This window comes from Pleuronectes platessa, chromosome 7 (assembly GCF_947347685.1).
Source record: "Pleuronectes platessa chromosome 7, fPlePla1.1, whole genome shotgun sequence".
NCBI classification, from domain to species: Eukaryota; Metazoa; Chordata; class Actinopteri; order Pleuronectiformes; family Pleuronectidae; genus Pleuronectes; species Pleuronectes platessa.
Genome location: NC_070632.1, coordinates 19,189,813 through 19,202,407, shown reverse-complemented (window position 1 = coordinate 19,202,407; position 12,595 = coordinate 19,189,813). Strand labels below are relative to the sequence as shown.

Genomic DNA, 12,595 nt, shown 5'->3' with positions numbered 1-12,595 from the left:
TCTACTGGATCCAACCAATCTCATTGTTTCTGGAAAAAGTATGAAACCTCTTTGAATATCACACAGATGGAACCATGATCTACAGTCGACCACTTCCAAACGTTTCCTCCTCCACAAAAAAGCAATTTCCTCAAAGTCTGTAATAAGTTATATGTGAAATATACTCAAATATAACTGACAGGCTGATCTTCTGATATTCCTGCTCTAAGATGACAACAGCCTTAAATTATAACTTATGATTCAATTAAATCCCTTATATTAAAGGCCCAAATTCTCTGTCGTACATTAATATTATGGATTATCATATGAAATATTAAAATGTCAAAATTTAAATGTTTAAATGTCTCTTATCTTTTGTTTTCGTAATTCCTATCAACCAAATTAAAAGCGCTAAAAACAGCACGTTTTGATTGACCAAAACTTCTAAACGTGAGTCACCATGCATCATAAATAAAAAAAACATCGGATGTTTCCTTGCACTTGTGTACGTAATGGTATTTTTGGATAGGTGCGTCATTATCAGTGCGTCCTTCTCCCCAACATGTCAGTTTTGTTTTCGCTGCCTGTTCATTTTCTGTATCATTCTCTCAGATGCAGCCTGTCAGGAGAAGTGTCAGCTGTCAAAACGGAAACCCCCAATCTACACTAACATTGAAGCAGCGCCTGTAACAATAGTGCTAGCGCTGCTCCACTTGTTGACCCCGTCCTGGCTGTCAGTTCGAGCTGAAGGAGGCGGGGGGGGGGCATATTAAAGGCATTCTCAAAAATCAGAACCTGTCTGCGTCTCACAAAGCAAAGTTATAATTTGACCGAAAGTGGGTTTCTGGGTTACATTACAGCTTCTTACTGAGGTGGTTCCCTTTAGATGTGGAAGATGTTGCGTTGCTACATTTTGCTACAGTCGCGTTTTGAAGCCTGCGGGCGTCTTGAGCAACTGGAGAGTGCACAGAGCGGGTCACAGACAACAAAGCGTGTCATCTCATTGAAACGTGAAGAGTGTGTAACCATACAGCGACAGGACAGGCTCTTTTACCCCGTGTGTTTGTCTCCAAAGCGACATCACCAGACTTATTATAAGGAAAAACACAGGTCGAGCAAGAGAACAGTGTTATTTGGGCCGAGCGTATGTGTGATGTCTATCTTCTCCTGCGCCCCCCCCCCCCCCCACAGACATCAATGAATGCAAGACGGGGAGGAACACCTGTGCCAACGACACGGTGTGCTTCAACCTGGACGGAGGCTACGACTGCCGCTGCCCCCACGGCCACAACTGCACCGGGGACTGTATCCATGACAACAGGGTTAAGCACAGCGGGCAGATCTGGGTGCTGGACAGCGATCGGTGCTCCGTGTGCTCCTGTCAGGTGAGGACCAGAGGGAGGTGGACGTGGAGACAGAGACAAGCTGAGAGAGAAAACAAAGCAGAGGGGGACGGGTTAGTGGAGACAGGCAGAGAGGTGGATATGACTAAAAAGAAACCCGAGAAGCATTGGAACAGAGAAGATGTGCTCTGTGCTTTTTTTTAAATTGGAGTAAGGATGTTCTCTCTGTGTTACTGCATGTGGACCCCACCACTTGTTCAATTTCTCCTCCTTTGTTTATTCTCTCTCTCAGCCTCAGAGCAACAAGGCAGTTGTCAACCTGTTGCCTCTTGTCCTGTCAACGCGCTGCTCCTCTTTAAGCAGTCGCTGACATTTTGAAGAACAGTGTGTTCAAGTAGATGATGCGTGAAACCAACATTTTATTGAATTTGTGACAATCACTGGATTCACTAGCTCTGGATGAATACATAATAACATCAGATTTGTACATTTTGATGTGTAAATTTGCATCTAGTTGACATTTAAAAGTCCCAAATCCAATATTTCTCTGTTAATGCTTCATTCACTCAGCTCACGCAGTCAGGATAAGTAGATCCATGTTCTTAAAGCCGCACTCATAAATGTCTTATATTCACAATCGGTGAAATAAATATTTACAATGTGATAGGATCAAAGTTCCAAACCACCCAGAGTGCTAATTATTAATAATTATTGCCAACTGTGTGGTCCCCCTGTAAAGTTGTTGTATGGTACAGTGCCGGCTAATCCAAACAGCAAATTAGGTCTTAACATACCTGGAGAAAAAAGAGTTTACATGTGGCTGGAAATATAAAGTTCACCGAACAAACGTTATCAGTTAATATTTTGACATACAGCATGATGCAGAGGTATAATTCATAAATCTAGATACTGCCTGTTCTAGCAATTTATTTTACGACTGGGATCTTACACGAGTAAGGAAAAACAAACATTTAGTGCCCACAAATTTAATCCACACTAGAATATCACTGAGTAGAGCGCTCCTCCACAAACGGTCCCTTAATGAATCCACATTTATCTGCTAGATGCAGATTTTCATTTGGATCTGCACCACATTGCACACACTCAAAGGTGTCAGTCGCTATATGCCCGATTTATTTCCCATGAATTATTTCCTGGAAATTGAGATTTTGATGGGTTCTCTCTTGCAAACAAACAGATCCATCAACAAACAAAATGGACTGACCCAGTTTCCATCCCTTATTTATTTTTTGAATACATCACTAGTTGTGACGTATCCATGATACATGGAGCGATAAAGTCCTGATGGAAATAGTGGAACAGAAACATAGAGATCCACACCTCTCTGTGTTCAGTGAGTGGCAGAGAAAGCAGCAGTTACTACCCAGATGAGGGCAGCGCACTTTGAGCTGTGAATGCAAATGTTCAAATCTGTTGAACTGGATCAACCGTCATCAATATATTTATTGGAGTACTGTGGTTCCACAACAGTTTTCAACTACTTCCCACATTGACCATAAACAGCCCAAACTTTTTGAGAGGTCCACCACAGTGGCTCAGGCTTTTGACGTAGTTGTTTCGATTGATTTTTGAAGCCAGGTTCCTGGAAAGATTCGATCTAGAAAACTCAACCCATCGTCCCAATCTTCCCCCCCGAACATCAGGTCAAGGACCAGTCACGCTTTGCATTTAAGCATTTCACTCAACCTAATACCGAGTGTCTGGCAGTAGTGGAAGGTGATTATAGTGGATTAGTGTCGGTAGTGAATGATCAAGCGGCAAATTATTCATTTGATTACAAAGGACCAGGGCAGAAATGGCTCCCTAATTAAATGAGTCATATTAATTGATTGGAGAGATTGAAGAGCTGCCTGTCAAAATTAGTGATATCGAGCAGCTGAAGGAGCAGAGGAGTAAACATGTTATTGTTTTGGCGGCGGGCAGAGGCACAGCTGGGTATTAGATGGACTGCAGCAACTAAGTTACAGGGGAAACCAAGGTCACACATCAGAGAGAGGACAAAGACTGTTTTGTCCACAATGACATCATGTTAGAGTTCGGGGTTTCAGTCTGCTGGGAGCCGCAGGAGGGCGGGGTCGACCGCATCAGCGCATTTGGTAGTGGAGGCTGCTAATTTATAAAACATTAAAAAAAAAAAAAAATGTAAATACATTTATTTGATTTGCAGAAAAAATCTGGGGCTCATTGGCGACAGTAACGAAAAATCTATGCACATTGAATTTTTTTAAATATTTTGTTTAAATGTACTAATATTGTTTTACTGCAGACTGCTCTATTTTCAGGTCAATATGTATAATCAAAATTAAACCCACTTTTATTGAACCTTTATTTGAGCAGGATAGTTTCGTTGAGGTATAATATAAATAAATATAAAACAGTCCCATGTTCAGAACTCTACAATAATGTTAATTAAATCAATGGATTTAATCTAAATAGGATTTATACCAAGTAAAAAGGATGCACATGGACAGACACTGAGATTACACTGTATTGCATTGTTCAAAGTGTTTTGTGCAGTTTTGTGGTTTCTGACAGTAACAAGAAGAAGCGACCTGTGATAAATCTCCTTCAAACTAAACGTACTCTTCCTGTTTGTAAATAACATCTAAGAGAGAATCGATATAAAGGCAACAAGTAGAACCTGTTCCTAAATTCATATCTTACCCACTGTATATCTAGGATCTATAGTATTGTGTCTGTCAGCCTGCAGATTATCCTGTCAGAGAAAGGTAAAGAATCCCCATTACATTTTCTCAAAGGCCAGACTGGTGTTTTCAAATATTTTTTTTTGTCTGCCCATCTCTCGAAAACCAAAAGATAAGTTGGTTTAAAATCACAGACCAAGAAAATCAGTAAATATTCACATTTTAAAGGTGGAATCAAAGAATTTGGGGCATTTTAGCTTGAAGAAATGTTCTCACATGTGAAAAGCTCCTTAAATCACTGGGACAACAACAAGACAGCAAAGTAAATCCTCCTCAAACACCACCCTGACGACCAGGAGCTCCCGGAGAACTGCTGTGCATCAGCTTTCAGAATATATATCTCATGATCGTGTGTTTTAGCCGTAGCTCTGGCTGAGACCGAATCAGCTTCAAAGCAGTTGCTCGGGGATGGGCGACGCAGCCTTTATTACAATATTTACGATCAACATGCATATTTAATGATCCCATTAAACAAATGGGCCTCTCTGTGCATGTATATGAATCTGTGCACACGACCCTGCAGCCCCAGGGATGTTTCATATTTTGCTCACGTGATGGTTTTGGTTTGTGTCCTGCGCCCAGGCCGGCCAAGTCATGTGCCGCAGGATGGTCTGCGACTGCGACAACCCCAACGCCGACCTGTTCTGCTGCCCCGAGTGTGACCCCCGCCTGAGCAGCCAGTGTCTGCACCAGAACGGCCTGCTCACCTACGGCAGCGGGGACACGTGGGTGGAGAACTGCCAGCAGTGCCAATGCCTGGTGAGTACAGGGGAACATATGATGTCAATGGAATTTACATCGCAGGAATTCTAATCAAAGTTTTCATTCAGAAGTGAGGTGCCACGAAGAAATGCAACAAATATGCCAGTCTCCATGGAAATGCTCTCAGATAGAGAGATGTGCTCTGTGGAGAAAGTCAAGGAGAGAAGTTTTTGTGTTGAGGTGAATAGGAAAGGTTGCAGAGGAGATTGTTTTTCTCATCTCGCAGCAGAAGAAAGGGAGGGAGGGTGATTAGTGCCATTTTTAAAGAATTCAAAAGACCCTCTGCATTTGTCTGCTGTGATGGAATTATACATTTCAGTGAAGGGTACTTGTTCTCAAGGTGAAGAGAACAGGAGGTTTGAGTTTCAAGCGTCGGCGGGTGTAACTGTGTGCACCTTCTGTTTGAGTGTGTGTGCGTGCTTGTGTGTGAGCGTGAATAGAAGGTTGTGTGCTTTTGTTGATTGATCACTACTTGCTGCAAGTGTGTTTCCGTGGCTTTGAGTGTCCTCTACGTGCACTCCTATTTCTCACACTAAACAAAAATAACATTGTGTACTTTTTTTGCAGTAAAAATCGCACACACACGCTGCTCACCCCCCTCTGCCGTGTCGATCTTTAACAGGTTTACACGGTGCGGCTGTTCCATCAGCGGGAAAGCCTTTCGGAAGTGTTCCCCAATCAACTTGACACCGGCGATAAATCCTTCCACCTGTGACGCCCCTCTCACTTTACAGCCAAATGCATATTAAATGCTAATGTCATGCTTTACATCCTGCCGCACGGCCACGTCCCCCCCACACTCAGCTTTAACGCACACCCACACCAGTGTCACCCCTTCTGCTCAGTGACTCACAAATCATCTCTTCTGTGGAACTCAAGACGAGCACTTTACAACTCCTTTTCCTCTTTTCTTTTACCCCCCCCTCAGTGTTTGTCGCTTCTAAAGATCACCCGTACTCGTAACTAATGTAACTTGGCTGCACTCTGACAGATTTATGGTCTGAGTGGAAAACAGCGGTGCCATTTCCATCCCCCCCTGTCCCCGCCATTGTAGCGCGGTCCAGATGCCCAGTACCCGGGGGCAGGTTTCTGGATTTCTTACAGCAAACCATTACAGAGAAGCTTGAAAATCACATCCCAGCTGAGAGGAGGTGGTGGCGGCTGCGGGGAGGCACAGTCGGCTGAAAATGGGTTCTCTCGTTCTCTCTCTCTCGTTCTCTCTCTCTCGTTTTCTCGTTCTCTCTCTCTCTCTCTCTCTCTCTCTCTCTCTCTCTCTCTCTCTCTCTCTCTCTGTCTCTCACTGTCTGCCCTTATATGTTGACACAAGCAGACACAAACGTATTTGGGAACGCGGTAATGCCCGTCGCAGCAGCAGAGCTCACACAAGGATGAGGGGGCACGGGGATGTATACACGTGTACACACGCACGTCCCCATGTTTGAGAATGTAGGCACACCTGTCACCACGGCAACATATCTCTCGCATATCCTTTTCATGCATCCACAAAAACGCTCATGAAATCCCATCAATTAAAGATGCGGAGACACACGCGAAGCGCAGCACCAGCAGCCAAAGAGCAGGCGCTTGATAGGGCGAGGGCCACTGTGCGATACTGTGCAGCGGATCCAGTGGCGTGAAATGAACCTTGAACGCTGCTACACTTAGCCGAGCCACAGCCATGCAGGCTCAGCGGGGGGGCCTTGAGATACACAGTGACAGCGGGCAGGCGGGCAAAATACTCTCCCCAGACCAAGATGCGGACCCTCCTCTGATAGGCGTGCAAACATTTGGAATCAAGAACGTGGCCTTGGCAGACGGTGCTCACCTGGGCCACTTTGTGATCTGCTATCTTGTTTAATATCCAGAAGATCAGAGAAGCGTTGAGTTCCCCAGCGACTGTAGGTCGAGGCCTATGAAAGAATGGAGCGCGCTAATTCCCAGTCAAAGATAAATGTCACTAGATTTGATGATGCTGGAGGCCTTTTGTGCCATTACACACATCCTTACATCAGTCCATGTAAAGGCACTCATGTTAAATTGCAGTGGGATACCGGGGACACTGATTGAATCCAGATTAAAACGATAACCTCCTGAAATATCAGAAAGCAAATGAAATCGCCGGCTTCAGTTTCACGTGGATCAAGCGAACACGCCGCGGCTGTTCTGTTCGAAAGGCGGAAAAAGAAGCTGATTGTGCAGCAAATCCCTTTCTCCTCTGTGATCATAGGCCACATCTGCATAAAGAGACAAATATGACTGTCTCCCTTATCGCAGTGTGGGGGAGATACTGAGGCTGCGCTTGGTGTCTCCCTCTGGCTACAGTCTAAGATTCCTTCCCCACTTCAGCTGTTTACACACTACATGGAGGGAGAAAGTGGGCATTAGCGCTACGTGAGCAAGTGCTCTACAGCCGGGCTAATTTACAGGAACATTTCTGAAATGCTGAGCCGGACGATTTCCAGTGATATTAAATATCCGCGGTGGGACACTTGCATCAAGCCTCTTGTAACTTTATGTGTGTGTGTGTGTGTGTGTGTGTGTGTGTGTGTGTGTGTCTTTTGTATCTCCTTGTGTGTTTGAACATATAAACTCCGGGCTCATATTTCTTGCTGCATTAAGGCGTGAAGCAGAAAGCGCTCACAGATGACAGCGTAAGCAGAAGTGGGTCAGGCCAGAATGATATAGCATTACAGCGGATAGGATTTGTAGAGTTGGTCCAAATTTATTTACGACACGTTTTCTCAGGCCAAGAGAAAATGGCAGCAGGAGAAATCCAATAAGGCTTTCTGTGCTGAAAGTTTGCTGAGAGATTAATAGAGGGACGACAACAAGAGGTGGGGGTGGGGGGGTCGGTGTGGGGGGAATATAACAAGTCAATTAAAACACTGGAGCATTTACCTCCACCGTCTGAAAAAAAAAAAAAATGCTGACTGTGTTGGAAGAGTGCTCCGCTCATCTATATTTTCTAGTTACCTTGAGAACTTTCCTTTCTTTTTTTCATCAAGTGGAGTCGCTCCCTCTAGCATGCAAATAAAAAGAGTCAGGGGAAAACTGGTTATTTGAAAGAGTCACTGTTTCGGCATGGACAATACAAGTGTGAGTGAGGAGGGATTCTTTTTTTAACTTTTCCCTCCTTCTCTCTGTCTCTCCGTCTCCAAATGTTCCCCCCCTCCACCTTCGCAGCAAGGGCAGGTGGACTGCTGGCCTCTGCCGTGTCCACCCGTGGACTGTGAGTTTACCGTGGTGCCCGAGGGCGAGTGCTGCCCCCGCTGTGTCACCGACCCCTGCCTGGCCGACACCATCCGCAACGACATCACCAAGACGTGCACGGACGAGCACAACATCTCACGCTTCAGTGGCTCCTCTTGGATCAAACATGGCACCGAGTGCACTCTGTGCCAGTGCAAGGTAAGGTGCCGGCCCTGCAGGCAGCCCTGAGACAGCATATTACAGTTTGAGGAGGTCAGCGGCAGATCAGACACCGAGGAAGAATGTTTTGTGAATCGAGACACTGTGTTGCAGACATCTATTACACAGGTTGTAATCTATGTGCACACAAAAGGTATGCACATATACAAGACATATTTAACCACATTTTAGTGTGGGGGGGGACAAAAAAGCAGCTTAATAACATGACTAATCCCAATAACTTAGTTAAATAAAACAAAGTTAAAGTGATAGATGTGACCAATGCTGATTTCTGTCAGAGAATACAATAAACAAAAGATATGATGATCCATTTGAGAATAATTGGCTTTCAAATGAAAAAGTCATGTATTGTGTCCCATGTGCCATTTATATTTACAGAATACTGACAGTCTACTATCTTTGCTCCTTTTTAAATTAATACTTTGACATTTTGGGAAATGCACTTGTTTTTTTGTTGCTTCCCACGACCGTACCTTTGGCCCAATTCGGAGAAATCCTCCTTCGCAGGAAGCGGTCGATGCGTTACTGCATAGACGGCTAAGGCCGGACCGAAATAAGGCGGTGCGGTCTCCAGAGAATATCCACGATTTGCATCTCCAGCTGGCCCCGCCTTTACTGCTGCTGCCTAGCAACAGAGCTACATTTGAAATTTGCACAGTAAAACATTTTAATGCCCCTTGGTTTTATAAAGATTTGTGACGTAAGGTGTGAGGTTGAGTATAAATAAGATATTTACGAGTGTTGTTACCGGACATTTTGGTTTTTGCTTGCTGTCACCATTATCCATTTAAAGAACAGTTGGTAAGCGCAATGAATCCTGGGATAGGTTGGCCCTGAGAAGATCCACTCATTGGAGCTTTCGTTGCTCAGGGTAGAAAGGACGCATTGGTTGGCCATATTGGAAGGAGCCATAAAGGACTGACACCATCAGCCTTTAAATGAAGCCTCTGAATTGAGACACAGCTAATATCTGTCTACTACAGCCAGCAGCCAGTTAACATTTTACACTTTAAAAGAAGACTGGGATCTCGAAAGCTCATTACATTACCCGTTATGTCCCTCATAAGGTCCCTATGAATACCTGTGTCATAAAAAGTACTAAAAGCGTAAAAATAATGGGAGATATAACTACCCTAAGTCACTGCTTGTTGCCTGGCAACCTCACAGCGATGACAAGTCGGCTGTTTCCATGTGTTTTACTTACGCTGGCCATGTGCTGGCTGTAATTCCATATTGTACGGATATTTTATTTATTTTTATCTTATTTTATGGATCTTTGTATCTCTTTCTCAGACCGAAAGCAATATGCATATTTCCAAGAATGTTGAACCATCCCCTTAACTAAAGAAGAAGTGAGACCCCGGACCCAGAGCATCCCTCTCTGAGAAAACATCAGTCAGCTCCTGGTCCTCTGGTTCGGGGGGGGGGGGGGGGTCACACTGCTCTCTCCTCCGCTCTGTGTTAACCAAGCAGATTTGTTGGCACATGCAGTGCTTACAATGTATGGAGCCTCAGATAGTCTTATCTAGAAAACTGTGACACGCTTGTATAATTGGTTCTAGTAAATCAGGTGGAGTTTGCTGCCCTCCGCAACTTTTTGTTTTTAAGAGTTGTGGAGTTTTGTAGAATAATCCCAGAGAGTAAACTATGCAGGTGCACAGCCACTTCATTACCTGTTGTGAGCACAAATTGTTTCCCCAGCTTCGCCACTAATCCAGCGGCAGCCTCGTCTGAGTCCTGATCCAGAGTCTTTAGGAGAAAATATTCTCCCCCCTGCTTCCCTGGCAATGATCTCCACGTCTTAGAAAGAGGACAGCAGCCATTCCCCACAGACACACTGATAAATATTCAGTGTGTCTGCCAGCTTTCAAAAGATGTCAAAGATTTAGATTGAATTCGAATGAATGGACTCAGACTAAGGACAGTTTCACACCTACCTTGTTCGGTCCGGAACCTTCAGACTTGTCAGTTCAGCCTGAACCAGAGAAACAGTTGTGAAGGTGCCTCAGGCCAACAGACCAAAAGGTAGTCCAACCAAAAGGTGGATCTTGGTTTGAATGATGAGGACGTTCATTCGGCACATTTGAACTAGTGTCCAGTACTTCACCTGCAGTTGATGATTGTGGTAATAATACCATAATAATATTTCTGATAGATAGATAGATAGATAGATTACTTTATTCATCCCCGAAGGGAAATTAAGTCGTCATAGCAGCCGGTACATTTGAATACAATAAAATACAATACAATAGAATAAAATAAAAAATATTGAGGTAGAAAGAATAAAAAACAGAAACAGAAGATAAATAGGTAAATAAGGTGCAGTGGCAGATGATGGTAATAGTACTGATGATATGATGGTAATGTTATTGTTAGACAGTATATAAAAAATAGTACAGTATATATAGTATATAATATAACATAATATTTATATATGATAGTAATTATACCAATATAATAGCAGTATATAGTAATAATGGCAGCAACAGTATATATAATAATAATAGTAAATATAAAAATAATAATAATAATAATATGTACACATGTATAAATATGTGTATATAGACTTATATATACAAAGAATATACAAAGAGTATGATATAATATATGATATATAGTACGGGTATAAATATAAGTATTTAGCTAAACTAACCAAAGGAACCAGTAAAACAATTTTGTCCATTCAAAAGGAGAGACAACCAATCAATGTCAAGTGTAGGTAGACGCAGCTCCCGTCGAATGAAGTTATTTAGTGTATTCACTAGATTGCAAAGTGAAACCCAAACTAACTAGATTGAGTTCCTATAAAAAGATATACATCATCAGATGAGAATATGCCCCTAGTGTATTTGAACCCTGGCTCTTTGGTGATATAACACATCCAGCACCGTCCCTGGAAACCTTCAGACAACCAGGGAGTTTATCAGCCTCCTAAATTTAAAGCAGAAGGACTCTGTGACCACTCGCGTCTGTAGTCTCAGTGGAATGTATCGCCAGGCTGGATCGCTCGGTGCAGACATTACGCCCGGAGGAATCCTAAATGCCAAACTGAGTCTGAATGCCGCAGCACCGTCTCCACCTGGAAATATTATCAGCGGAGCTTCAAATGGATATTTGCCTGAGGTTAAAGTGTGACGATAATCCACTCATGTGTTTCTTCTCTCTCCTCTCTTTTCCAGAATGGACACATCTGTTGCTCAGTGGACCCCATGTGCCTTTAGTCCTGGCAGATCTGAAGGCACCTGTACAGTGTTTTCCATGTAAAAAAAAAACTAAAAATAGTATCACCGCCCCTGTGTCTCTTCACTGTCCTCCTCGCAGGCGTGGGTCAAACGGTGTTTGCGTATTAGGATTGGAGTAAGTGCTAAACCAGCTGGATGGGGGGGAGCTGATCATATCACTTCACATTGTAGGATACAGACAAATGTACAAATTTACCCTTCAGGTACTTTTCCGCTGGTTTCTTTTTACCATACTCTCCATGGGGATCTCCACCCACCTGGTAGCTCATTGAAAAGCATTGAAAGCGTTTTTGCAAATACTCTTGTGACCCGCGTCTGCCTCCTCAACTCTTCTTTATACCAAATGCAGATCTATATCATACCAAACCGAAGATGTACTACAGTTCCCTCAAACCCACTCTCAAACCCACTCTCTCTCTCTCTCTCTCTCTCTCTCTCTCTCTCTCTCTCTCTCTCGCTCTCGCTCTCGCTCTCGCTCTCTCCCTCTCTGATCTGTCTCAACACGTACGGTGAACCTTTAAGGATCACCTTCCCCTCCCACTCTGAACCATCGCCACATGAATCTGTAAGATATTACTATTACTGGCATGACTGTGCTTGATGTCCAGACATTTTTGCTGATTTCTAAATTCTTAATGATGATGATGATATCTTAGGTAGAGTACAGGCCGTTAGCATAAGGTTTCGTTGAAACATTTATGAGTCGTCTATATTATGTGGTGCTTTGTAGATTTTGGTTCCATTTCTCTTTTTTGTAATTTTTTTTCTTTCCAAGCTTGTTATTGTGCAATAGTGAAATAAAGTATTTCTGTTTAAATTTATCTCTTGACTTCACTTTATGTATCATTATAGAATAGGAACTCATTTACTGAACTACATTCTAAATAGACACTGAAATGAAAAAAAGCGCCACCTCGTCAATGAAATACAGGAATACAATTAATATGAATTCTTCCCTCTTCGTTTTTTCACCTTATTTGGGATAAAGCAATATTGGTGGTGATATTTCTTCCGTCACTTTCCATAATTACACAAACGAAATATGTTCACATAATTAATACTTAACAAGTCTGTTTAAAACCACGCTTCCTGAAGGATTATCCTTCTTACTTGG

General features: G+C 43.2%; 1 protein-coding gene across 1 annotated transcript in view; it reads left to right on the top strand.

The window, feature by feature from the left end:
* nell2a (neural EGFL like 2a) overlaps nucleotides 1-12,262 on the top strand; it is an 84,217-nt gene extending 71,955 nt beyond the window's left edge. Inside the window, exons 17-20 of the mRNA XM_053427094.1 lie at nucleotides 1,171-1,364; nucleotides 4,631-4,807; nucleotides 7,994-8,218; nucleotides 11,419-12,262. Of these exons, the coding sequence (XP_053283069.1) occupies nucleotides 1,171-1,364; nucleotides 4,631-4,807; nucleotides 7,994-8,218; nucleotides 11,419-11,460 (638 nt within the window). The 3' untranslated portion in view covers nucleotides 11,461-12,262. The remainder of the gene's footprint in view (nucleotides 1-1,170; nucleotides 1,365-4,630; nucleotides 4,808-7,993; nucleotides 8,219-11,418) is intronic.
* The last annotated feature ends 333 nt before the right edge of the window (nucleotides 12,263-12,595 follow it).